Source organism: Trachypithecus francoisi, unplaced genomic scaffold (assembly GCF_009764315.1).
Source record: "Trachypithecus francoisi isolate TF-2019V2 unplaced genomic scaffold, Tfra_2.0 Lachesis_group7, whole genome shotgun sequence".
Lineage (NCBI taxonomy): Eukaryota > Metazoa > Chordata > Mammalia > Primates > Cercopithecidae > Trachypithecus > Trachypithecus francoisi.
Window position 1 is genome coordinate 98,653,177 of NW_022681472.1, and position 26,450 is coordinate 98,679,626.

At 59.5% G+C, this 26,450-nt stretch overlaps 1 protein-coding gene across 3 annotated transcripts in view; it reads right to left on the reverse strand.

The window, feature by feature from the left end:
* The window catches only part of ZC3H3 (zinc finger CCCH-type containing 3), a 113,816-nt gene that overhangs the window by 50,471 nt on the left and 36,895 nt on the right, over nucleotides 1–26,450 (reverse strand). For all 3 annotated transcript variants that reach the window (XM_033203724.1, XM_033203723.1, XM_033203725.1), the window contains exon 6: nucleotides 18,476–18,629. In XM_033203724.1, coding sequence (XP_033059615.1) covers nucleotides 18,476–18,629 — 154 coding nt within the window. The remainder of the gene's footprint in view (nucleotides 1–18,475; nucleotides 18,630–26,450) is intronic.

A 26,450-nucleotide genomic window follows, 5' to 3' on the forward strand; every position in this document is an offset into this window, starting at 1 on the left:
GCGCAGCACTGCAGCAGAGTGACAAACGTGGGCGCCTACGACTGCCTGGCTGCTTTCATAGAATGCTCTGCACTGGGCGGCTTCGACAACAGAAACATGCTTTCTCACAAGGCTGGCGCCACAGAGGCGCTGGCAAGGTTGCTTTCCGGTGGGATCTCCCTTCCTGGCTTGCACGGTCCTCCTATGGCTTTTCCTCTGGGCATGTGCCCCTGGTGGCACTTTTTATTCTTGTCAGGACATTAGTCCTGGTGGCTCAGAGCCAAACATGTATAATCCCATTTCACCTCAATTAACTGTTTGAAGACCCCATCCCCAAATGCAGTCACATTGGGGGTTAGGGTTTCAATCTGTGAATTTGGTGGGGGACACAATTCAGTCCACGAAAAGTGATGAACAAAAGAAATCATACACAGAACGGCATCCGCTACATGACCCCACTATCACGAAGCTCAGACACAGAACAGCACCTGCTACACGACCCCATCGCCACGAAGCTCAGACACAGAACAGCACCTGCTACACGACCCCATCGCCACGAAGCTCACACACAGAACAGCACCTGCTACACGACCCCATCGCCACGAAGCTCACACACAGAACAGCACCTGCTCCACGACCCCATCGCCACGAAGCTCACACACAGAACAGCACCTGCTCCACGACCCCATCGCCACGAAGCTCACACACAGAACAGCACCTGCTCCACGACCCCATCACCACGAAGCTCAGAACAGGCAAAGCCAATTGAGGTAGGCAGCGAGCAGAAGAGCAGGTGCTCGTGGGGTAGACATGAGTGGGAAAGGCCGGAGGGAAGCTTCCAGAACTCATGCCATCTTAGGAAAGGCTGTTGTAAGCACATCAACACATGAAATCTCAAGAGACTGACAGATTTAAGTGCACACAAAAGTAAAAACTTCTGCAAACATCCTCACGAAATTCAAAGTGAGGAAAATGACAAAGGCGACCCTCCTGAACACTCGGAGTTCCATGAATCCATAAGAAGCCAGCTGGAGACAAGTGAACAAGGGAACACAAACCATGTTGAACTTGACTAAGAATTAAAGTTAAGCCTGGATGGCACCCTCGTCTGCCCTGCTGTCCACGTTTCTGCCCATGGCTGCTGACGCTGATGAGGCCCAGAAGGGCCAGCGGTCCATATCCCCTTTGCCCCCAAGCCGGTGGCAGCACTGACCCCCAGGACTGTTCATCCGGATGAAGGCGCTTCTCTGGGGAGGGCCTAAGACCAGCAATGAGAGGAGCGAGGTGGGGCCTGGGTGGGGATCAGCTTGTGACTACCTGGCAAGTCAAATGTCATTGCCTGCAGGGAGCCTTCTAGGCTGCAGACACCAGAGAAAGGTTGGAGCTGGGTCTGGTACCTGTGCCCTAACTGAATCGTCTCCTTGCTCTGCCACTCCCCATGACTGCTGGTACCCACTGGGCAGGGGACACCCTAGGTGGGAAGAGCTCAGCCAGGGCCTGGCTCCAAGAAGCTGGGTAGGGTGGGGTGGTGGAGTCCTGGAGAACGCGCAGCCAATGGAAAGGAGGGAGCTGGGGCTCCTCAGCCAACCCTTGGGGGGATGCGCCCTCCCACCGCGGCTGGGCCACGGAGCCCCGCCCACCACCGCCTGGCCCCGCCCACCGCCCCAGCCAGAGGAGGGACCGGCGGGAAGGAGCCTCCGCAGGCATGGGGGCGCCTCGCCCCTGTCCCGCCCCAGGACCGCCCCGCGCAAGCCAGAGCACTGAGGATACTGAGCTGGGCCATAATTTATGTCCACCCGCCAATGCTTTATGGCTTTCTTAATTCGGCTCCTGCTACTATTAATGTAGTTAATGCTGAGATTATATCTATTTTCTGGCGTCAGGCAGTGATTTATTCAAGCCATTTTTCCGGTGGAGGCTCCCACGCTGTTAAATCAAGCGCCTTGCCAATTAAGTGCTGACTTGGAAAGTGGACGCAATCTTAGCAGACATCCAACCGCAAATTAAACCGTGCCTGACTCTGGGGAGTGGGCGGGGCAGCGGGACGCTTGCTGACTTGCAGGAAAGTCAGGAAAGTGCTGGGTGCATCCTACCCGCTGTGGTCCCTGGGCCTGTCCCTGAGCCACGCGTCTCTGAAACTGCAGCGCCCACCCACACTCCAGGCCACACGGTTCCAGGGAAACACCCTTAGACACCTGTGGCTCCTAAGCCACGCCCAGCAGGCACCTGACACACAGGGCCCTAGCAGGTGCTGGGGACCGTGGAGGTGGTGGGGGAAGGGGGCCATGAGGAAGGTGGGAGCCTCCCCAGCAGGTGGGTGGGCTGCATGGTGCTCAGCAGCTGAAAGGCCCCCCGGGGCCTGGACCCTGCGGGAGTCTCACCCACAGTCCCATCTCTGAGGGCCCACATAGCAATACAATAGAAAGGAGGTAGGGAGGTCAGGGTTGGGGGCAGCCAGGCTAAGGACTCCCACCCCCAACAGGCCCAGCTCTCCTGAGCACTCCTGTCCCCTGTGGGGGCCTCAGTCCTCTGTCAGGCACTGTCCACATGCCAACTGCAGTGGCCACCCAGGCCCAGTCCAGAGAACCTGCTGCCACCCTCCTCCCCAGCGGGGCCCTGGGACGAGGTAGGCAGATGCCACAGCTACCACAGTGCCTGTTCTGGAAGGGTCCCCAGGTCCTGAGTGCACTGCGCCACCCCTGTCCATCTGCCAGATACTCAGCCCAGCCCTGAGGTTAATCATGTTTGGGGTGAGATATGGCTGGAGGATTGATATACTGGAGGAATTAAATAAGATACTGATGGCCGAGTGCAGTGGCTCACGCCTGTAATCCCAGCACTTTGGGAGGCCAAGGCTGGCGGATCACTTGAGGTCAGGAGTTTGAAACCAGCCTGGCCAACATGGTGAAACCCTGTCTCTACTAAAAATTCAAAAATTAGCTGTGAGTCTGGTGGTGAGCGCCTGTAATCCCAGCTACTCCGGAGGCTGAGGCGGGAGAACTGCTTGAGCCCAGGAAGCAGAGCCTGCGGTGAGCCGAGATCACGCCATTGCACTCCGGCCTGGGCAAGAGTCCGTCTCAAAATAAATAAATAAACAAACTAACGAACAAACATTGACTATGTAAATACTTTACGACCACCTCTAAAAACAAGGTAAAGTGGTATTCAAAATGGTGTTTAGGCCGGGCACAGTGGCTCACGCCTGTAATCCCAGCACTTTGGGAGGCCGAGGCGGGCGGATCACGAGGTCAGGAGATCGAGACCATCCTGGCTAACACGGTGAAACCCCGTCTCTACTAAAAAATACAAAAAATTAGCCGGGTGTGGTGGTGGGCGCCTGTAGTCCCAGCTACTCGGAGGCTGAGGCAGGAGAATGGCGTGAACCCAGGAGGCGGAGTTTGCAGTGAGCCGAGATCGCGCCACTGCACTCCAGCCTGGGCGACAGAGCGAGACTCCGTCTCAAAAAAAAAAAAAAAAAATGGCGTTTAACTGTGTAAGGCACCCAGGTAGCGCCGGGTGACAAGGACATTTTATTTCTTCCTGTCAGGGGTGGTTTTTCAGTTTCCAGAAATGCTCATGCTTGCCCCTCCCTCCAGGGAGCCCAGGCACCAACTGGTAGAGACACACATGTCCACGGCTGGGCACACGGCGCAGGAGGGCCCAGGCACGGGGGGCTCTGCCCTCCACAGGCTGAGGGGAATTCCACGGATGCCACAGAAAACCCCGGGGGCCCTTGAGCTCCCTCCCAGAAGGTCCTTGTGTAAACTGAAGGAATGCTCCCTCCAGATTTGTCACCAGACACTCCCTGCAGCCTGTCCCTTCGATGCCACTGCTGGCCCACAGGGAACCATGCTGTGGCCTGCAGTTCTGCCGAGGTGGCAGCAGCATCTCACCAGGGAGCTCCTGCATCCTGTCCCAAGGGTTTGCCCACAACGGCTGGGCGAGGCTCACACCCGTATGAACGCAACAGGAGCCAGCCCGAAAGGGCAAAGCAGCACCTTGAGCCCCACGGCTGGAGACACAGCGTGCCTCACATGGCTCGGGGCACATGCCCCATCACCAGCTCCTCAGGCCAGCCCAGTCTGGAACCATGCATTGGTCACAGTGGTACCGAGAGGACCCCCTTGTCCTGGACTCACAGGTCCCTCTGCCGCCACTGCCCAGCAGGCCATGCTCTCACAGCAGGGATGGGGTGGACTGAGCGGAGCTGCCCCCGGGGTAGGGGAGGCAGAGGCCGTGCAGGGCTGTGGGGCCGGGTGCAGGGTGGGCCCTAGAGAAGGAGCAGAACAGGGCGTGACTCCCTCAGTCCTGTGGGCACAGGACACCCTCGGCCCTGGGCCTGGCTTGGACTTCACTCACAGCACCTACTCCTCTTGGCCTCCCACTTTGCTGGGAAGCCCTCGGCCACCCTGTTTCTCATAGCCTACCCCATGGGGCGTTGCCTCCACCTGGTGCACCAGGTGCAGCGCCTGAGCGTGGCTTGCACCCCAGGGGAGGGGGGCAGAGAAGAAGTGAAAGCAGAAAGAGGGTACACTACAGAGAGCCGGACACGCGTGCAGACGGGGTGGAGAGGAGAAACAAGAAGGAAAAGACAGACATGCATGGGACCAGAGGGTGGAGGCCTAAGAGGCACAAAGATGCAGGGACCAGCAGGCCCAGGTCAGGTGGCAGAGCCTGGGGTGGGGGAGGAATGTGCTGGCCTTGGTGGCCTCCAGGCGCCCCCTCCTCACCAGCCACCCACTGAAAACACCACAGTCAGGGGACACACACCACGGACTGGCCCAGTGAGGGGGATCCGGTGGCGGCCACCTCCCTCCTCCCACCGGGGCCTCAGCATCGGGCCATTCCCAGTGCCCCAGCCCGCCTTATCCTCCTCCTTATCTGGACCCTCAGTCCAGGACACACTGGCCCTGACCCTCTGCAGCACAGACCACAGGACCATCCTGAGCTGCCTGCAAAGAGCTGTCCAGCTGTGGGGACAGAACGGAGCCAGCAAACAGACCTGGACCCAGAGCCACTGCCGGCTTGATGCTCAGCTCCCAAGGGACTGATGCCAGAGGGGCCTGGGGAGGGCCTTACCTTGCACCTACACCTGTGTGGGGATCTGATCACACGCACTTCCTGCTGGTCAGAACAGCAAAGGAAGAAGGCACCCCGGTTCCAGGGGCTCCCTCCTCAGGGTCCTGTGTCCTGGCCCAGGGGCTCCCTCCTCAGGGTCCTGTGTCCTGGCCCAGGGGCTCCCTCTTCAGGGTCCTGTGTCCTGGCCCAGGGGCTCCCTCTTCAGGGTCCTGTGTCCTGGCCCAGGGGCTCCCTCCTCAGGGTCCTGTGTCCTGGCCCAGGGGCTCTCTCCTCAGGGTCCTGTGTCCTGATCCAGATCCGCCCTGCCTAGGGTCTAAGATGTCCAGGAAAAAGTCCCAGAGGATCAGGGGTGTCCCTCAGGGACATCTCAGCCTCGGTGTGGATGCAGGCTAGCGCAGGCCCTGGCAGACTGGCTCTCCTCCCTCTTCCCTGCCCCAAACCACCAAGGCCAAGGCTGCAAGAGGGGTCTGGCCCTCAGCCACACCTGGAGAAGGTGGCAGGTATGCAGGCTCGGGGGGATGCCAGCTCAGCCCTGCTGCCACAGGCACTGCCAAGGACTCCACTCACAAAGCCGAAAGGCCTGCCTGCCTCAAACAAACAGAGAAATAAATAAATAACCACAGCACACTTCGAGACGACTTCCAAATTAAGAGTTGCATGCATGCTGTCAAGCCCCTGCTAGCAGCTTCTGTGGCACCTTCCGTGCAAAACCGTATCTCAGCCCATTTATTAGAATGATGAAGGCAAAAGGGATCTAAAAATTGCACTCCTCCCTTAATGAGCAGCCGAAGGGATCGGTAAGCATAATTTCAGAGGCCAGTAATATTTTATATAATCGCCGAGTGGTTTAAATTGAAAACCCCCAACTGAATCAATATTTACTGCATTGAAACGAAATGAATAGTAATAAGTCACTAAGCTCCCTGTCCTGTTTCATAAAATAAAAAATTATAAAAATGAGCACAGGCACAGGGAGGCCATCACATTAACTTTTACAGCACTTGGGGAGCTGTAACCGCCTGTTCCCATAAAATAAAATTCTAAAAAACCTGCCGGACTCCTGCCTCAGCAGCACGTGGGAAAGCCTGGGGAGGGGAGGGGAAGGGGAGCTCTGGGGGCCGTCCCCACAGGCCTCCCCAGGGCCAGGATGGGCCCCAAGACCCCACAGGCTGACCATGCCTGGTGTCCACCCACATCCCACACAGAGGCCCAGAACGCCCTGGACCCTCCAGCTCCAGCAGAGACTCCCTGCCACCCTCAGGCCGAACTTCCTGCTTTGATTTCTTTACCAGTTTTCTCAAATTCCAGAGCATCTGAGAGCATGAATGAGAAGCTCAGGCAACGGGATCGGTGGCAGCCCGCCAGCCCTCCCTCTGACCAGGCCCCAGGCTCTGGGTGGGAAAAGCACAAACGCCTGCCAGTGTGGAGAACGGAGAACGGGGCTCCAGCAGATGACCCCCTGAGGGGTGAGCACAGGACCCCACCCCACAGTGCAGGAGCCTGTGACCACCCCTGCAAACAGGCTCACACAAGGCCTGGGAAGGTCAGGGCTTCCAAGCACAGCAGCGCTGGCAGAGCCCAGAGTGAGGGTCAGCCGGGACAGGAGGGAAGCGGCAGGTCGGGGGATGGGGGTGCTGCGGGCAGACACACAAGGGGATGGGAGCACAGGAACACGGCCCCCAGAGGGCCAGGAGCCCCCGCACTCACCCTGAGACCCTGGGCAGGAACAAAGGCCTCATTCCACGGGGTGAGGCTGGCTCAGCAAGGTGGGGAAGGGGGCCTCTTGCAGTCAAGAATGAGGAGCCAGAATATGGGTCACAAACAGGCAAACGGCCTGAGCAGATCTTTCAGACAGGAGGACAACCAACGACCTTACGTTAGCCCGAGTAAGTACTCAACATCACTGGACATCAGGGAAATGCCAATTAAAACCACAGTGAGAGGCCACACACGTGAGAATGCAGATTAAAAAGCCGACAACACCACGTCTGAGGGGAATAGAAGGGGTCGCGGCACGCTGGAAGGCAGTTTTGTGACTTCACATCAAGTCAGCAATGTCTTACGTCCCAGCAATCCCACGTGCAACAGTCATGGAAACACAGGTGTACAGAAAGAGCTGCACAAGGACTCAGCAGGCTTTATTCACAATCACCCCAAACTGCAAGTGACTCAAGTAGAATTAATAAAGTGTGGAACAAGAAAGGAAGGCTCCCTGGCAAAGATGGGAAGTGCACTGTGAAGCCAGCAATGACACGAGCCTGAATCAGGTGCCAAGCGAGTGAGCCAAGCTGGAAGCAATGCAAGAACATCTGACTCCATTTACAGAAGCTCCAGAGCAGGCAGTTAATCCACAGTGAGAGACTCAGACCACAGGATGCTCCAGAACAGGCAGATAATCCACAGTGGGAGGATCAGAGCTGGGGCTACCTCTGGGGGTGGAGGCCTCTACCAGGAAGAGGACAGAGAAGAGCAATGGCGATGTTCTTTATCTCAACGAGGGATGTGCTGCACAGGTGCATGCGTTTTGGGGTTTCTGTTGTTGTTTCTGAGACAGAGTCTCCCTTTTTTGCCTAGGTTGGAGTGCAATGTCAATCATGGCTCACTGTAACCTCGACCTCCTGGGCTCAAGCGATCCTCCTGACTCAGCCCCCTGAGTAGCTGGCGTACAGATGCATGCCACCATGCCTGGCTAATTTTTCTTTTCTTTTCTTTTTTATTTTTTAAACTGTAGAAACAGACATCTCACTACGTCACCCAAGCTGGTTTTGAACTTGCAGGCTCAGCTATCCTCCTGTCTCAGCCTCCCAAAGTGCTGTGATCACAGGCGCAAGCCTGTAATGCACCTGGTGATTCATTTGTTAGAACGCATAGACTGTTAGATTTATACTTCCCACTGTATGTAAATTCTACCTAGAAAAGAACTGTGAACAAATGTGGACCCCTAGTTAGTAGCCCTGCTTTGCCCCGTGGTATCTGTTAATAGTACTGGAACTTGTGTGCTAGGCCTGAGCAAATGAGCAGACAGACTGAGAGAGTGATGCGGCAGCTGTCTCCCGGCTGGAGAAGAGTCAGGAACACGGAATGAGGGAAGGCTGAGTGAACCAGCAGAGGTGGAGTGGAACTCATGCTGTCAGGGTGAGGGTGTGCACGGGAGTGGCAGCAGACACTCAATGCCCTTGTTCTGACTCAAGAGGGCAGCAGCGTGCGCTCCCAGGCCAGGACCTTAACACCACCGACACCTGTGGCTGTGCGATTCTTGGCCAAGGCGGGCCGAGAGCCACTGCACCCCAAGGAGCCGGGGTTCTGCAGAGAAACAGCTGACTCCAGGGTGAGCCTGGAGCACCTGCCGTGCAGAACGTGAGGACGTGCCCAGGAATGAGAGGACACATCAAAGGGACACAGGCCAGCCTCAAGCGGCTTCCACCAGCCAAGGCTGGGACCAAGTGAGAACCAAAATCACACAAAACAGATCACAGCCCATCAAGGGGAGGAAAATCACAGAGCAGATCACAGGCCATCAAGTGGAGTAGGACTCCTGAGTCCACACCGGTAAAGCCAATCAACAATGATGCAGGGCAAAGGGGCCAGGGAAAGCCACCACTCACAGGATGGAAGGAGAGGTGGGAAAGTGAGCCCAACATCTTGAGCGAGTGGACAGAAGCCCAGTAAGAAACAGGATGCTCCCTCAGTCCTCACGCTTCTCCCCAACAATCGCCCAAAGTAACCTGCTCCGCAGAGAAACTGCCGGATGATATAAACCCAGTGGTCAGGCCAACACCGCTGCGCCAGGCAGCCTGAGGCCACACCAGTGCTGCCATGGCTTTCCCGCCAAAATGGTAAATCTGCATCTTATCACAAAAAGACATCAGATAAGCCCAGTGGAAGGGTCACAAAACAGCTGGCCTCTCTTGTCCAGACTCCCAGCCCTTCCTGCACTGGAGAATTGCACGTGGTCACAGAGACATCCCAAAGCACCAGGCTCCAGGGGCACCAAGGCTCCCGCTTCTGTGCAAAAGCTCGTGTACAAAGGAAGAGAAAGCAATACTGCAAATGCGATGAAATATCATATAAACAACTGGTGAGTTTCGGTAAGGGAGTCCTGGGTGGTATTTCTGCAACTTCCGTAAGTGTAAAAGTATATCAAAATAAAAAGTTATCCTAAAAAATGAAATGCGGCCGGGCGCGGTGGCTCAAGCCTGTAATCCCAGCACTTTGGGAGGCCGAGACGGGCGGATCACGAGGTCAGGAGATCGAGACCATCCTGGCTAATACGCTGAAACCCCGTCTCTACTAAAAATACAAAAACTAGCCGGGCGAGGTGGCTGGCGCCTGTAGTCCCAGCTACTCGGGAGGCTGAGGCAGGAGAATGGCGTAAACCCAGGAGGCAGAGCTTGCAGTGAGCTGAGATCTGGCCACTGCACTCCAGTCCGGGCGACAGAGCGAGACTCCGTCTCAAAAAAAAAAAAAAAAAAATGAAATGCAAGAAGCTAATTAGGAGAGGAAAGAGGAGAGAGCCCAGGAGCCACACAGCTACTCTCCTCCCTCCCAGGGGTTCCCAGAATAGCCAGGACAGGGAGACTCGGCATCCAGGCCAGCCTCAAGGCTTCTGCACCCACCTGTCCTTCAAGCAGCACCACCTTCCCAATCCCCCCCAACCCCGCTACCAGTCACAGCCACCTCATCCCTGCAGCTGGGTGGGCAGCAGGAGGAAGCTGCCCCCAAAGGTGTAGCCATAAAGCCAGGAGGGCATCCTGGGGGCCACATGGGCCATGAGCTACAGAGCAATCCCGCCTCTGACAGGCACCAGCCCAGGAGCACACAGCCTGCCCCTGCCCCATCCTGGCAGCTGTGGTCTTTTGGTGCTGACTGCAGCCATCTATAGGTCGAGGTCTTAGTGGAGTCCTGGGGAAGGCAGGGCACAGACGAACGGCTGTGGTCAGGAGGGCCCTGGGTAGCCAGGGGCCAGGGCAAGCCTGGACACAGATTTCACACCTGCTGACCAGCAGCCCCACACAGAAGCTGAACCAGGGCCATCGCTACATGGCTGTCTGGTACGGCCAAGTCCAGGTCCCCTCCGTGGTCTCCGGGTCTCACGTGTGTTACCTGGGCTGCCAGCAGCTCAAGGCCTGGCCAAGTCTCTGCACTTGAACACGCTGTGCCTCCCACAGGGCTTTCTGGGGCTCCCCAGTGCTGTGCCAGCTGCTTCCTTCCCCAAGAGAGTTCCCTCTCTGCCTGGGAGGCACCACAGCTACGAAGAGGCCCCAAAAAGCCTGTCCCTAAGTCCCCATGGTGCCACAGCTTCCATGCAGGCAGGGCCAGACACAGGGCAGGCCCTCAACACACCAGGTGAGCAAATGCGAGTGAAGGAGCCAAGGAGAAAGGCAGAGAAAGGCAGGAACCGCCTGGGCCGCGCACCGGGGACCGAGGCAGGGGCTGTGTCATGCAGCCTGCTGCTGCCACCTGCCTGGGGGACCCTGGAAAGAAGGTCAAGAAGCCAGACCTTGGCCTGAGTGACAGCACCCACAAAACCCAATAGACTCAAGGCTCCTACCCAGTTAAAAACCACAACCCAAACCACCACCCCTCTATGTGAAACCTTGTCAGGCTGGGTTCTCTCAGAACCTGCAGTGCTAGAGCCTTCCTGCCCTCCTGGCTCGGGGGGAATCAGGAGACCCCAGAACTTAGGGTCACCTGCACCCAGACCCCCTGACCTGAGCCCACAGCCTCTGAGTGTGGCCCGCTCACCAGTCATCTTGCCTCGCCAGCCTGCTGTCCTGCCACGGAGGTGAGGAAAGGCCGTGGAGGCTGTAGTGGCTCCAGGCCACCCCCAGAGCTGTGCTAGGACATACAGGGTAGACAGCAGTGCTCCCAATGAGCCTCCTGCCCCACGCAGCCCTGTCCTCCCCGACTGGAGGGGGTCACCCCGTGTTCTGCCCACTCACCACCTTGGACCTACTGGCCCCCACACTGCTGTGTGGACCAAGCAGCCTAAGGGGGATGGGAACCGGGGGCAGAGGGGTACAGGGCGGGGCAGAGGCAGAGCCATGGCTCAAACACAAGCCACCAACGTGAGCCTCCCCCAAGAAGGGGCTGAGAGCTGCCGAAACCACGCAAGCCGCATTTCCCGGCCCTTTGCAGGCCAGGACCACTGCCAAGCCCAGGGTTGCAAACGCCAAAGGACCCCACAGAGGCTCCTGGCTGTGAGGGAAGCCCAGGAGCTAATTCTTTTGTATTTTTAGTAGGGACGGAGTTTCACCATGTTGACCAGGCTGGTCTTGAGCTCCTGACCTCAAGTGATCTGTCTACCTCGGCCTCCCAAAGTGATGGGATTATAGGGGTGAGCCACTGCACCCGGCCATGTCTGTTACATGTCAACATAAGCTTTGGAGGAGACATTCAACACCAGGGTTTCCAGAGATGGACCATGATGGAGTGCTGGGGTTTTTTGTCTTTGTTTTTGAGACAGGGTCTTGCTCTGTCGCCCAGAATGGAGTACAGTGGCATGATCATGACTCACTGCAGCCTCAACCTCCTAGGTTCAAGGGATCCTCCTGCCTCCCACATAGTTGAACCCACAGGCACAAGCCATCACGCCCAGCTAACTTTAGTACTTTTTGTAGAGATGGGGTCTCACCATGTTGCCCGAGCTGGTCTTGAACTCCAGGGCTCAAGCGGTCCACCTGCCTCAGCCTCCCAAAGTGCTGGGATTATGGGTGTTAGCCACCATGCCTGGCCACAGGGCACTGGTTTTACATAAGGATTCATCCCAAGTTCCTCTGATTACAGGTGTGAGCCATCATGCCTGGCCACAGGGCGCTGGTTTTACATAAGGATTCATCCCAAGTTCCTCTGACTGGCACACCATGCAGGGCACATCAGAAGATGGCGAGAACACTGCTGTGGACTGAATGCTTGTGTCGCTCAAAACCCGATGCTGAAGCCCTGGCCCCAGCAGGATGGTGTGAGGATGCAGGGCCTTCAGAGGTGATGAAGTGAAATGGTTCTGAGGTGGGGCCCTCGTGATGGGACAAGCATCCTCATGAGAGACCCCGGGGTGCACACACACTCACCACGCTCTCCTTGCCTCTCTCTGGGCCATGTGAGGATGCGTGGGAAGACAGCTGTCTGTAAACCCGGAGGAAGTCCCTTGCCAGACACCAAGTCTGCCCAGCACCCTGGTCTCGAACATCCGGCCCAGGACTGTGAGAAGTCAGCGTCTGCTGAAGCCCCAGTCTGTGCTACCGTGTGACACGGCCCCAGCCGACAAAGATAGTGCCCAAACCAGAAGACTGGCAAGAGGCGGGGCAGGGCGGCTGGTGTCCCAGGAGGCTGTGCAGGCACACCTGCTCATTAAGGAGACACCCATGGGGAGCGCAGCATCGTGGTGGGGACCCCTCCCTTCCCCGGGCTGAATTCCTCTTTAATGAGGCGTCACTTTGGAGAAGCGTTTCAGAGCCCTTCAAAATCCTGGCCTCACCCTCGTCAAAACTGCACAGATTACTTAAGATTTACCACACAGACACAAAATAAAATAAAATAAAATGCGGCAGCCCAGCGAGAGGCAGCCCCATGACAGGACCATTTGTAGTCAGGATGGAAAAGCCTCCGATTCATCTGCTTAAGCGCAGCGGCTTCTGTTTATTTCGCACTTTCATGTCAAATGAATTTGGAAAGAGAAAAAAGGTGACAGGCAGTTAGGGATATAAGTCACATTTCAGCTTCAGTTCAGATTAATGAACTTGCTGGAGCTGGTGAGGGCACCAGCAAATCCACAAATCTCAGAACAAAAAAATTAAATCCCCGCAGCACAGCCTGAGGCTTCAGGGTGGCTCCTCCAAAACCCTTCACTGACCTTCTGCCTCGCACCCCTGCATCCCAGGCCCTCTGAGCCTCGGGGCTGGCTCCAGGCCTGGCACCCCCAGGACAGGCTTCACTTCAAGACAGCAGTCCTGGGGCCCAGGGAAGGGCTGGCCAGGGCCAGCTCTCAGGGACCACGGTGGCAGGGCCAAGGTGCACCTAAAGCAGCCGTACAGAAGCTCCCAGCGTCCCCGGGCCAGAGCAACAGCCCCTTCCTGTGTACTCGGCAGATGTGACGGGCACCACACCCAGCCATCTCCCCACCACCTCCTCCAGCACCCAGCCATCTCCCCACCGCCTCCTCCAGCACCCAGCCGGCTCCCCACCACCACCTCCAGCACCCAGCCATCTCCCCACCATCTCCTCCAGCACCCAGCCGGCTCCCACCACTCCTCCAGCACCCAGCCATCTCCCCACCATCTCCTCCAGCACCCAGCCGGCTCCCCACCACCTCCTCCAGCACCCAGCCGGCTCCCCACCATCTCCTCCAGCACCCAGCCATCTCCCCACCATCTCCTCCAGCACCCAGCCGGCTCCCCACCACCTCCTCCAGCACCCAGCCATCTCCCCACCATCTCCTCCAGCACCCAGCCGGCTCCCCACCACCTCCTCCAGCACCCAGCCGGCTCCCCACCATCTCCTCCAGCACCCAGCCATCTCCCCACCATCTCCTCCAGCACCCAGCCATCTCCCCACCATCCTCCTCCAGCACCCAGCCATCTCCCCACCATCTCCCAGCACCCAGCCATCTCCCCACCACCACCTCCTCCAGCACCCAGCCATCTCCCCACCATCTCCTCCAGCACCCAGCCGGCTCCCCACCACCTCTCCAGCACCCAGCGGCTCCCCACCATCTCCTCCAGCACCCAGCCATCTCCCCACCATCTCCTCCAGCACCCAGCCATCTCCCCACCATCTCCTCCAGCACCCAGCCATCTCCCCACCATCTCCTCCAGCACCCAGCATCTCCCCACCATCCTCCAGCACCCAGCCATCTCCCCACCCTCCTCCAGCACCCAGCCATCTCCCCACCATCTCCTCCAGCACCCAGCCATCTCCCCACCATCTCCTCCAGCACCCAGCCATCTCCCCACCACCTCCTCCAGCACCCAGCCGGCTCCCCACCACCTCCTCCAGCACCCAGCCGGCTCCCCACCACCTCCTCCAGCACCCAGCCATCTCCCCACCACCTCCTCCAGCACCCAGCCGGCTCCCCACCACCTCCTCCAGCACCCAGCCGGCTCCCCACCATCTCCTCCAGCACCCAGCCATCTCCCCACCATCTCCTCCAGCACCCAGCCGGCTCCCCACCATCTCCTCCAGCCCCAGCCATCTCCCCACCATCTCCTCCAGCACCCAGCCATCTCCCCACCATCTCCTCCAGCACCCAGCCATCTCCCCACCATCTCCTCCAGCACCCAGCCGGCTCCCCACCATCTCCTCCAGCACCCAGCCATCTCCCCACCATCTCCTCCAGCACCCAGCCATCTCCCCACCATCTCCTCCAGCACCCAGCCGGCTCCCCACCATCTCCTCCAGCACCCAGCCATCTCCCCCCATCTCCTCCAGCACCCAGCCATCTCCCCACCGCCTCCTCCAGCACCCAGCCATCTCCCCACCATCTCCTCCAGCACCCAGCCATCTCCCCACCACCATCTCCTCCAGCACCCAGCCATCTCCCCACGGCCTCCTCCATGTCCAGGCCCAGAGAAAGCCGCTGACAGGGAGGCCCCGGCCCCTATTACAAACCCAGCCATCAGGGGGCCCCGATGCTGTCCACATGGGCCCAACATGACCACCAGGCCGACAGTAACTTTCTACTTAAATTAGGAGAGGGAGAGAGAAGTCGCGTGTGCCAAATCACCCCCTGGGACAGGGCAGAAGCCTAGGCTCAGGCCAGGCACCCACTTGCCCACCCTCCCTCCCTCGGGCTGCAGGGAAGGGGAGTTGCTAGAGCTTCCCAGAGGAGGGAACAGGCCTAATCACACTGAACCCTCCCCACCGCCCAGGGCAGAGCTGGGGCCAATAGCTCAGGGCCTGGGGCTCTCCAGCCGAAAGCTGAGAGGAGCTGCAGAGGGGTCCTGGGGGCTCATGGCCAGAAGAGGGGCCCCTCTGGTGCCTCCTCAGGGCGGTGCAGTCCCCACCATGAGCATCACAGCTGAGGGGAGGGGAAAAGAGGGGAGGTGAGGTCCCAGAGACAGGGACAGAGACAGGACAAAGTGAGGGCTGTTGTCAGCAGCAGAGCTGTGCAAACTTCACTGTGGAAGCCTGTGTTACTGCTTCTTGTCCCCACCTTGGGCAGGGTCCAGTCCCATTCCTCTCAGGACAGGGGTGGCAGAGGTCCTGCCCCCTCCTCCGTCTTTGGGGTTCCAGCTCAGGACAGGGCCTAGAGACCCTACCATTTCCCATGGCACAAGCTGGCAGGGACAGGATGTCAGGTTCGCACTGCACTGTGCTGCCCCCAACCACACCCTGCCCAGGATGCTCAGCCACTCCCAGCAGCAGTCCTGGGATCTTCGTGTGCATCCTGGGGCGGGGTCAGCCTGGCCTTCACACACATCCCAGGGCCTTCCCTTGACACTCAGAGCCCCCTGGGCCTCGCTGCGCTCCCCACTGCTGTCCCTTTGCAGGGTCTCTGCCAGCGGTTCCCTCTCCTCCCAGAGCAGCGCGCACTGTTGGCCTCGTCCATCTCCCAGGAGCTGGGGGCTTCATGGAGAGCAGCCCTGGCTCCACGTTCGGAACTCGCGGGTCTGCTTCAACAACAGAGAAAGATGCCGAGGCGCTGAGGGGAAGAGGTCTCAAGTACACACATGACTTCCTCTCAGGGCGACCAGATCTCCAATCACAGGAGGGGCCGGCCAGGGGCATCCCACACCACCACACCAGCGCTATCCCTCAGCAGCTAGCCACCCTGCCTCCCTCCCCTCCCGCGTGTCCACCAGCCCCTGCCAACTGTGACCACCGTGGCTTCCAGGACTGCTGGGGCCTGCCCGCCAGCCCCTCCAGGGATGGGTGAGGGAGCTGGGGCCCAAGGAGAGCCCTGGTCTCAGGCTCCAGCCAGCCAAATGGCAGGACAGCCTGCCTTCTTCCTCTCCATGGCAGCCCTTAGTCTATGGTGGCCTGGGCCTGCCCAGGGAGGGCTGAGGGTACAGTCACATGCAGGCAGCCCTGGCTCTGATGGAGCACGGGAGATGGCGCATGGGCCAGGCCAGACCAGCCACTGGCCCAGACAGGCCCTTTCTGCCTCAACAACCCGGAGCCCAGGCATGTGTACAGCCAACAGCAGGCCAGGCAGCCATGCTAGGACGCAGGTGACCCCGGGCAAGGAAGACCCAGCCCGCTGGTGGCCATTCTTCCCAAGGTTTCCTAAGAGTCGTGCCCCTCAGCTCAACACTCTCCCCACCGCATCGCCACACCCACAAGCCCAGGGCTCAGGTCCCAGACACCTGGCAAGGGGTGGAACAGGACTGGGCTGAGGCGGTCAGGAAAGCGGGGAGGGTCCCTCACACACCTCCTTAGCCACATGTGCATCCTGGGGTGGGCTCAGCCTGGCCTTCACACATAGAGAAGACACTGAGGCCTGGAGCTCATGGCCACCAACCACAGCCAGGGCCGCCAAGGGTGGGCTGAATTCAGGCTCCTAGTGCTGGGGGTCTTGATCCATCAAAGGCGGGGTCTACTCCACCTCCTACCCACCCATGCCTGTGGTCCAGCCCCTACACCAGGGCACTCAGAGAGCAACGGCCGCTCCCTGCAGGGGAGCTGGCCAGGCTTCGCTTTGGAAGAACAGGGAGCTTGGAGGGAGCCTCTCAGCTGACCCGCGGCTCTCAGCTACACGGCACCGACAGGAGGCCCTGGGTGCTGGGCCGGCTGCCACCTCCTCCTCCCCCCGGCCTCCTCAGCCCCAGGGCCCCGGCACCCGTTTCTGTGCAACAACACCGTCAGGGCCTCCTGAGCAGGCCCAGCTACAGGACCCAGACCAGCTGGACCCAAACCGGAGGCCTTCTCAGCCTTCAGAATCCCAAAGGAGAGGCCCTGCTGGGTCCACCCTGAGGACAATCATCACTCAGCCCCCGGCCGCACCCCTGGGAGAGATAGACCCTCGACGTCGGGCTGACGACGACCACAGGACGGGGAGCAGGAGCAGAGAATCCATAAATCTGAACCTCATTCCCGATGATCTGGGGCTCTTATTAAGTAAATTAATTTAAGTTAATTTAGCTCGATCATGACTCCCGATCACAGTGATTTAGTGTGGGGGAAATTGCATTAGGAAAGGCCATGCTCACAGATAGAAGAACGGAAGAAAATTAGATCCACTTAGCAATGTGAATTAATATGGAAATAGCAGGTGTAAATTTAACCTTATCGAGAGAATAAAAATTATCTTCATAAATTTGTAGAAATAGCCCCCGAGATGCTTATAAATCTATTTAAAACAAAAATATTACAAAAAGTGCAGTAAAATTAATTTAAAATATACTCCAGCTATTGCCTCCAGAAAAGTCAGCAGCAGGGCCAAGCTGAGTGTGGCCGGGTGATATGGGAGGCAGCAGGACACTGCCTGGTGGGCTCGCCAGCTGGCTGACCTGCCACAGGGCCCCAGAGCTAGAAAGGGCTGCCCATACTGGTGGGTGGATCCCCTGGAGTTAGCCTCAGGCCTGGAAACCTCTGGCCAGCAGCAGGGAACCGCCAGACAGCTACGGTATGGCGGGTGGCCGTTCCCTGGACTATGGCTGCTCGCCCCGAGGCCCTGCCCACCATCTCTGGCCCATGCCACTCCCCCAGGAGCAGGCTCCCTCAGGGAGGGTCAGAAGACAGAGGGAGGGGTCTGCCACTGTCTGCTTCCCGCCAGGGCTATCACCCTCTCCCGATCCTGGAGATGGGGCACCACCACCACAGCAAAGGAAGGGGCCAAGCCCCTAGGGCCAGGCCTCCTGAGGCCCAGAGACTGAGCAACCTCCACTGAGCAGGTGGCAAAGCCTCCTGGGGTGGGGGCCCCAGGAAGGCAAAAGCCGATCCCCGCTGACAGAGCCGCCCTCCCAGCCTGCATCAAGGTCAGAGTGCGAGTGGGGGCCAGACCACAGGCAGGCAGCCAGCAGCAGGGCAAGGAAGAGCTCACATCACCACCTTGACAATCATACATTGACAGCTTCCAGACAGGCCGCTGAAGGCCCAGCCTCTCCCACCAGAAGCTTCTCCCTAAGAGATGCTCAGTCAGCACATGGCGTGGGCCCTGACTGTCCGGGCCGCGGAAGCTTCCATGGCACAGAGCCCTCACCAGCTAATAGGCTTGCTGAGAACAGCAGGGCGTGTGTGCGGGTGTGTGGACATCCGTCTTCACGTGTATGTGGTATTCACAGGCTGGCCTCTTATTTGGTGCAGAAATTGCTAAAGACACAGAAAAATCAGGCTGGTCCCCAGCCAACGAGCCAAACGCCAAGCAGTTCTGGGATGCGCTCAGCTCCCCCTGGCCCTCGGGTTCTACCCTGCAACCCTCAGGGCAGGGCCAGACAGCCCAGTCCCCATGCCTGCAGCAGCCCAGAGGAAGCCTTCCTACCTGGATAGTGAGAGCCGCCGGGCCCGCCAGGAGGGCAGAGACAGGGGGAAGGGCGGGGCGCTGAGAGGCGAGGCCGGCGTCTTCTTGACAATGCGGTAGCGGGTCTTGATCACCTTGCTGGTGGGCGGAGTCTGCACGGCATGCAGGCTGGATGCTGCAGAGAAAACCCAGGGCACAGACATGGGTCAGGGAAGGTCGGCAAGGGCAGGGTCAGAGAGGCTGCCACAGAGCCAGCTCTGCCCACCCCCTCCGCCAGAGCCTGAAGACTCTCCATCGCCCCGTGGATAAAACTCTCAACCCATGTGGCACACATAGCTCCAGGGTGCCTGGCAGCCGGCGCTTCCGGAGCTAGCCAGTGCAGCCCCTGGGAGAGGTGGGCACCGGCCCCTCACACCCTCTAGCCATCTGGAGAAGCAATGGAATGCCCACAGGAAAACCAGGAGAAGCCCGGGGCCTGGCAACTGCGGATGCCTTGGAGTCCCCTAGACAGTATCCGCACCAGGCGGCCTTGAGGTGGCTGAGTGACTCCCAGCAGGGCAGTGAGGCAGGCAGATGGGCCACCTCACCCAAGCCAGAGGTGGGGGGTTGGGAGGCTCCTGGCCTGTGCCCTGCACACGGGAGGGCTGCTGGAGCACTCACCTCCTCAGGCGGCACCTCCTCACCTCCATGCCCAGACAGATTTATGTACTTAATCACTGTTTTCATAACATTTTGCAGGGTGATAGATACAACAGCTTTTTTCTTGCTGAACGTTTCACGCAATTTACAGGAATCTATTGTCCGAGTTCCCTTCCACTTGATAGCTGGCAATTTACCCACAGCTTTGAGGGTTGCATCTAATTGCCTAACTTACATCATGTACAGCTCTGGCTGCCCAGGTTGCCGTGTACAGCTCTGGCCGCCCCGATCATTAAAGCTAACCCAGTAGTGAGTGCAGGCCCGCCCTCCCAACAGCTCCCCTTGAAGCCCAAGGCTCAGGGGCTGCTGCAAGAGGCCCCCAGCCCCCTCCACCCCACTCAGGGTCGCCCACAGGAGGCTCCTGCCCCCCCTCCACCCCACTCAGGGTCGCCCACAGGAGGCCCCCGCCCAGCCCAGCCCAGGAGACCTCACCTCCTTCCAGTCAGGGCACGGGCCCCTGACTGCCCCCAAGCCCCAGGACACACCCTCTTGGCCCCCACAGCCAAATAGCCTCGAGGCACCCTGCTCCTTGGAAAGGACCAGTAACTGTTACCATTTCCCCAATTCTTTTCCAGAGCCCTAAACACAATGGACCTTGAGCAGCCAGGGTCCCTCCTGGAGGCCTCGCTTCTGGCCCATCTCTCCACAGGCTCCCTCACTCTCCTGCCCGCACTGCCCTGTCCAGATGTCGGCAAAGAGCCCCTCCCTCCGGCGTTTCCCCAGCACCATCCAAGCTGCAGCCTCTACCAAGGCACCTGTCAGCCTGCACGGGAGCAACTCAGGAACACTTGGCCCCAACACAGCATCAAAGCCTTCCGAAGAGCCCCCCCGAGTCCACATCAGAGAGTCTGCCAATTGAATTTTCAAGGTCTTACAAGCAAGGAGAGACCAGCAAAAAAATCAATAATAGCTTGTTTCAACTAAGCGCTGGAGAACATAAGAAGTCCTTAAGTTATCAATTACCCCGAGGTGACCTCCCCACCTTCCAGCCCTGCTGCAGGCTCCCTGCTTCTGCCTGAGGAGAGCAATGGGCTGCCCAGCTGCTCCTGCCCCACCTGGGCCAAGCTGGGGGCCAGCCTCGGCACCTGGGCAGTCAGGGCACCCACTGGAGCACCGCCAGCCATGGGGCCAGGGCTCGGGGCTGCCACCTGCCCACCCCCAACCCCAGAGTGCCCAGGTGACCCACTTGCCAGCCGGCAGCCTGCTTCCCACCACGGCTTCCCACAAGCCTCCCAGGCTGCCCAATGCCTGCTGCTCTGGGACGTAGAGCCTGGGGCAATGCTGGCCCCCTTGGAGCCACAGTGCGACAAAGCTAGGGTGCAGTCCTGCTCAGAGGCCAGGCAGGGCCAAGCAAGGCAGGAGGGACACTGGGCCACACTCAGGCCCTGGGGGTTTGTGTTCCCCTCATCAACCTCTTTCCCCAAATTCTGAGCGCAGGAGCCCCCAGACCTGGCCCAGTTCCATCCCCGTCGCCAAGTGCACAGCATCCCTTTGGCTAAAACCACCTCTAACCTTGGGGAGCACAGCTCGCCCTCCCTCCCAGGTCCAGCACATGCCAAGTCCTCTAGGAAGTCCCAGCCCCCACTGCACACAGGACCAGACTCTGCACTCTAGGACACTTCTGCCCAGGAGGGGAGCTTGGGGCAGGCAGTGCCTGGCAGGCGGCGGCACCATGATTACGCTCCCACACGGTGCTGGCAACAGTCAGGTCAGGCTTCTTTGCCTTACTGTGTGTTACTTCCCCTCCTGAAAACCACACGGTCATAACGCGGCCCCAACCTCTTGTCACAACCTACTCCGGCTGGGCAGGTATGTTCTGCATATGTCACCTAGATAGACCCCTCTCCCACAGTCCCTAGCAGAGTGGGGGCACTTCGAGGGGCTCACAGTGGGAAGGCGGCAGCCAGTGTGGGCCCAAGCTGAGCTCTAGCCTGCAACCCACCCCCACAGCAGGGTCGTGTCCCCCACAGCCTGGCCCTGCAGGCCACGGACAGTCCCTGTCATTCTCAGATGGGCAGCTCGGACAAGCTCATGACAACCCAGGACAGGCAGGGCACAGCCGGACAGAGGAGTAGTGGCAGATGAATTCCAAGCTGGGCCCCCAGCGACTGGCAGGAGCAAAGGCACACAGACCCAGAAAGTCAGGGCTGCAGGAAGGAAGCGTCCCTCCCCGGCCCTGTTCCCCAGGGTGTGCAGCAATGGCGTGGGCAGGTGGCAAGGCTTGGGAGGCTGCAGGACGCTGCTCTGTGGCCAAGAAGGACCCAGGCAGAAACAGACCTCTGCCCTCCTCCCTGAGGACACAGGCCCAGGCGCCCATCCCTCCTGGCTGGCTGGGGTTTGTGTAGATAATCATGTTATTTAGATAGGATGTTGGTTTAATTCCCTTCATTACAGACTCCCAGGGCTGTAATTTTTTTTCTCCACGTGACGCATTCCCGTGGCACACTCGGCGCACGTCGAGCCCCTTGCGCCTTTATTGCCGGCAATGCCCCGGCCCGCGTTATCAGCCCCACACACACAGCCCTCTCCGCCCGCCATCAAGAGGTCACTTCTAATGACTAATCGATCTCATTAGCTTTCCTAATTAAAAACTTTACTACCGCAATGGAAGACAAACTACAAAAAAACTGCTGGCATCATATGTGAATGGGATATGAGCCCATCCATCAGCAGGGTTTGAGCTCTTGCACACGGCACCACCTCGGGCCAGGGGCCAGGTGGGGCAGCCCTCAGGCACCCCAAGAGCCCTCCTGTGTACCAAGCACCACATGCCCAACGATGCACCGTCAGGAGGGCGGCAGATGAGGCTGGGCCCGGCCGTCAGGGGTCCAGGAGTCTGGTCCCACCCCCAGCATGAGCTGCTCCTGCAGAGCCTGGCCCTGCCCACCCAGCTCACTCTCCTCGGACAATTCCAACACAGATGGCTGATCTGATCAGATGGAGGTTGCAGCCTTTCTCTGTTTTACGCGGAGCAGGAGTTGAGGGAGAGTTCAGATTTTTATGGAACTTCAAAGGGAAATAACTAGGAAGAAAATGAGTTGCCAATTTCACAATTGGTTAATGAATAAGAAGATGAAACTAGAATTTACTCTGTGCAAAGAACTGTTTGAGGCTGTCAAGCAGGAGAGAAGGCGGCTCCACCACTCCACTGTCCAGCCCACCAGGGCCAAAGTGAGTGTCCCGGGGAGCTGTCCAGCTGTCTGTCCAGCTCCCAGCCTGCCGATGGAGCAGGACCAACTCCATCAGGCAGGGCCTCGCCCATCAACTGAGGTGGAGACCCAGAAAGCCCCTGACTGGCCCCAGGCCAGCATCCACCAGCCCCTGGGCCTCATGCACAGCAGGCTACAGAGATGGGAGCACCAAGGCCTCCAGAAACAGCAGGCACAAGAGTGGGCCCTGGTGCAGACCGGCCCAGCGCAAAGACAGCAAAACTGTCACTGCCAGGCTGCTGGCCCAAGAAAGTACCCTGGTTCTAGAAGCCCCTTCCCCAAGCCACCGCAGGCTTCATCCCAGCTGGGGAGTGGGGACAGTTGAGCAGGAGGCCAAAGACTGGCATAAAATTTGCTGGAATCGGCCATAGCCACCCCCACAGCAGCAGACAGGACGGTGTCGGGCCCATGAAGGGATGATGTTGACTTGCCCAACAGACACCTCGCACCACACCACATTCCTGAGAGAAGTGGCAGCAGTGAGCAGCCAGAATGGGCCAGGCCCACAGAACAGGCCTGGGGCAGCCCAGACCCTGCATGCAAGGAGAGCGAGCAGGGAAAGGCCAGTCCAGGTGCAGCCCCCGGGGCTGCTGCAGCGCTGCCCAGGGTGATTGGATGGCTGTGGGCCATGGGCATTCCAGCCAGTCAGGTCCCCCCTCCCTAATTCCTGACAATTCCACCTTCTCTGTACATTACCTGATCTGCTTTTTATCAACAGTTACCCTGGCACCTCACCATCTCCACACTGCCTATGCCCTTCTCTGACTAATGGCAGCTTAACGCCTGTAAACCCACTTCTCCTGGTGTCTGTGACCTAGTTCTGTGTCTTTCCAGTCCTGTTGTAGTTTTTGAGGTGGTGCCAACTCTGTGCCAGCCCAGGTCTCTGGCCCCGGTGCCCTGAGCACGAGGCAGGAGGGGCCGGGCAGCAGCACAGACTAGGGATGGCACCTTCCAGTAGGGCTCTGAGTGTCCCACAAGCAAGCAGGACACAGCCTAAAGAGAGGGCAGGAAGCCCTGTGCCATTCCCAGAAACCTGAGTTCACGAGACCCCCCGACACAGCTCCAGTCACGCTCCCCGCCCCACTCACTGGCCAGGCCTCTTCCTCTCTCCCTCCGGCACTGCCTGACCAACCCAGAGCTCGGGGGTTGTGCCTTCAGCCCCACAGCCGCAAGAGGGCGCCAGGGACGAGGCAACGTCTCCCAGAGAGCAGAGTTCCCACGATTAATCGCCTAATTAGAGCTGTGATTACAACAGAGAGTGCTCAGTGGCGCGGGGACGTCCACGCGGCGCGCGGAACCCCGGGAAGTGCCCCTCCAGGAGAGCCAAGCCTGCCTGGAATGAGCAGAGCCTGGGGTTCCTGAGAAGGAGAGAGCAGGGCACAGGCCCAGGACTAGAGGAGTAGGGGCTGCAAGAGGCTGGGACAGCCTGGGCAGGGGGTGCCCAGGCACTGTGGGGAAGTCGGGGCAGGGAGTGTGCGAGGAGAGCTTGAGGCACTGGGAGTCAGGGCCAGGCCTACCCTGTGCTCCTGCCTGGCTGGCACCATGCTCACACCCGCGGCCTCAGCTGGCTCCACAGCCTCTGGTACCACGCTGTCCTCAGGAAGCACCTGCCAAGCGCAGGCCCCACCTTCTACCCCTGCAGGTCCAGCTCAAAGGCCCCTCACACCCCCACCCCTCCCAACTTGGCTAGGAGACTGCTGAGGGGCAAAGGCAGGGGAGCAGGGGGAGCCCCAGGGAACGGGGCAGGCAAGTTCCAGACCAGCCGACAGGGCAGGTGAGCCCAGAGGCCCCATCTCCTCTGCTGCAGCTGGCAGGTGATCCTGCCCCCACCAAGGCTGCTGAACACCCAGCACCAGGCCCCACGCTGGAGGATCATGGAGTCCCGTCAGGCAGTGTCCCTGACAGCGGCTGATCGCGCTCTTGGAGAAACAGCCATGAAAACTCCAACAGAGCATGTGGCCCATGTTCCCGAGAGCCCCAGGCTCTTGCATTTCAGACTGTGACGTATGTCTGTGACGTATGTCTGAGTGGTGTGCAGACCCCCGGGCCTGGTAGGGGCACAGCGCCTGCTACTGCAGCCAATCAGAGGTAGCGTTCGCAGAACTGTCTCTCGCTGAAGGCAGCTCAGGTAACAGTTCTCGCTATTCCTGGGGCAGGAGGCTCTGCCCATCATGAGCGCAGATGCCCTTCCCTGCACAGCCCAGGACTAGTCCGGGGCACCTCCTGGAAGGCACCTGGGCCAGGCAGCTCCTACAGCCTTTGCTGAGGCTGATGGGGGTGGACAGGGTGGCCCAGCCAAGGTGAAGGCCTGTGGAGCAGGTGAAACCAGCGAAGCTCGCCAGGGCCTGACCACCGAGGGTCCCTCCACCAGGCCCTTTCTGAAGTTTGGCCCAGTCTGAGTTGTCCCCTGGGGCCGCACGGTCACCACCTTGGTAGCCTGGTGCTCACCCCCAGCACTTCCACGCGCTAGGTCCTGAAGGTGGCGAGGCCAACGCTACACTGGGGGTGACATAGGTTCTGGCCTCCAAGGAAGGGTGGGCAGACCCCAGGGGCCATCAGGAGCAGCTTCCCCGAGGTCCACCATGTGCAGAGGGCAGTGAGGTCAAACAGGAGGTCTCTGGCCCTCAAGTGCCACCATGAGGTCCACAGGAGACTGCCTGCTCTCCCAGGAGCCTCAGGCCATGGGTCCCCACCACTCCCACCTGGGTTGCCACTGCAGACCCCACCCTGGCTCGGGCCCTTGTCTCCCCAGTGTCTGCAGCGTCTACAGTGGATCTGGCCTGGAGCCACTGGCCCACCCAAGGCCTGCCTGCCAGCGTCCACTTGGTGTCACCACACAGCAAGCCTGATCCTGCCGGGACACACAAGTGCACTCAGGAGCACACGCGCAGAGACTGACATGCACATGGTGGGCGGTGGGCATGCACACAGGTGTGAGCACACGTGCATGGTCATTCCCAATCCTGTGGTTCTCGCCCCTAGCAGCCAGGACAGGGCCGGGTTGCACACCCCACAAACCTGTACCCAGCTCTCGCTTCCCCTCAGGCCCTCGAGTTTCGTGCTGAGCCAGGCTGTGCAGCTCAAATGCGGCCCAACCCAGGAGCTAGGCTCACCGCCTGGACGTGCACCTGTGGGCATCCATCTGCAGGACCAACAGCCTCATTTCTACTGACACCTGGTGAAGTTAGGGGCTGCATGGCCACTCTCCAAGGCCACTCTCCGAGGCAGGACAGGAAAGCCTCCCTGGTTTTTTGTCTGTTTCTTCTCTCTGCCCTCCTCAGTCCCCTCCCTGTCTGGCCCATGTGCAGCTAGGCCCGGCGCCGCAACTACTGTGGTCCTGGGTGTCTGCTCCCGCAGGACGAGGCCTGTGCCCGGCCAGTGCCCCCCACCATCCTGTAGACACACCCCTCAGTGAATGCTGGGAGCTCAGGGAGCCTACCATGCCCTGCACCCACTGTCTGGACTCACCAGTCCTTACTGCTGGGTTCTGAGAAACGTGAGGGTCAGTCCCTGGGGCCCAGGCCTGCCATGGGGCTCCTGCCCCGCTCCCCGATCCAGAAGCCCAGCCTCTGCTCTTCTCTTCCCCGACCACAGATGGGCAGTTCCCAGCTGCTTTTCTCACCTAGACACCGAGAAGGGCAGGATGGAGCCAGCCTGTGGCGTACACACACTCCCCGGCCTGCAACGCCTCGGCCCTCCATCACGCCAGCCAGGCGGGTCATCGGCAGGGCCCCTGGGGCGCAGCGAGGGGCTGCAGTGATTAGTGCTGATGAGCGCACAACCCGGCTGGTCATGCGTGACATCAGCTTCCCGCAGACAGCACTGGTAGGCTGTGGGGACCCTGCAGTTGTGCGGAAAAGTGGAATCAAAGTGGGCACCATGGGAGGCTCAGCCTCTCCCCACAAACAGGCCTCCCAGGCTCCTCCACTGTTTGGAAGCAAAGATCCAGGTAGGGCTCCTGCCTGATTCTGGCCAGGTCAGGCAGAACATCCCCATCACGAGAAGGGAGGTACCTCTGCCCCTCCTGGCCACTACACAGAACCCACAATGCCAGCCACAGCTGAGGGCAGTGGAAATGTGGCCAAGGC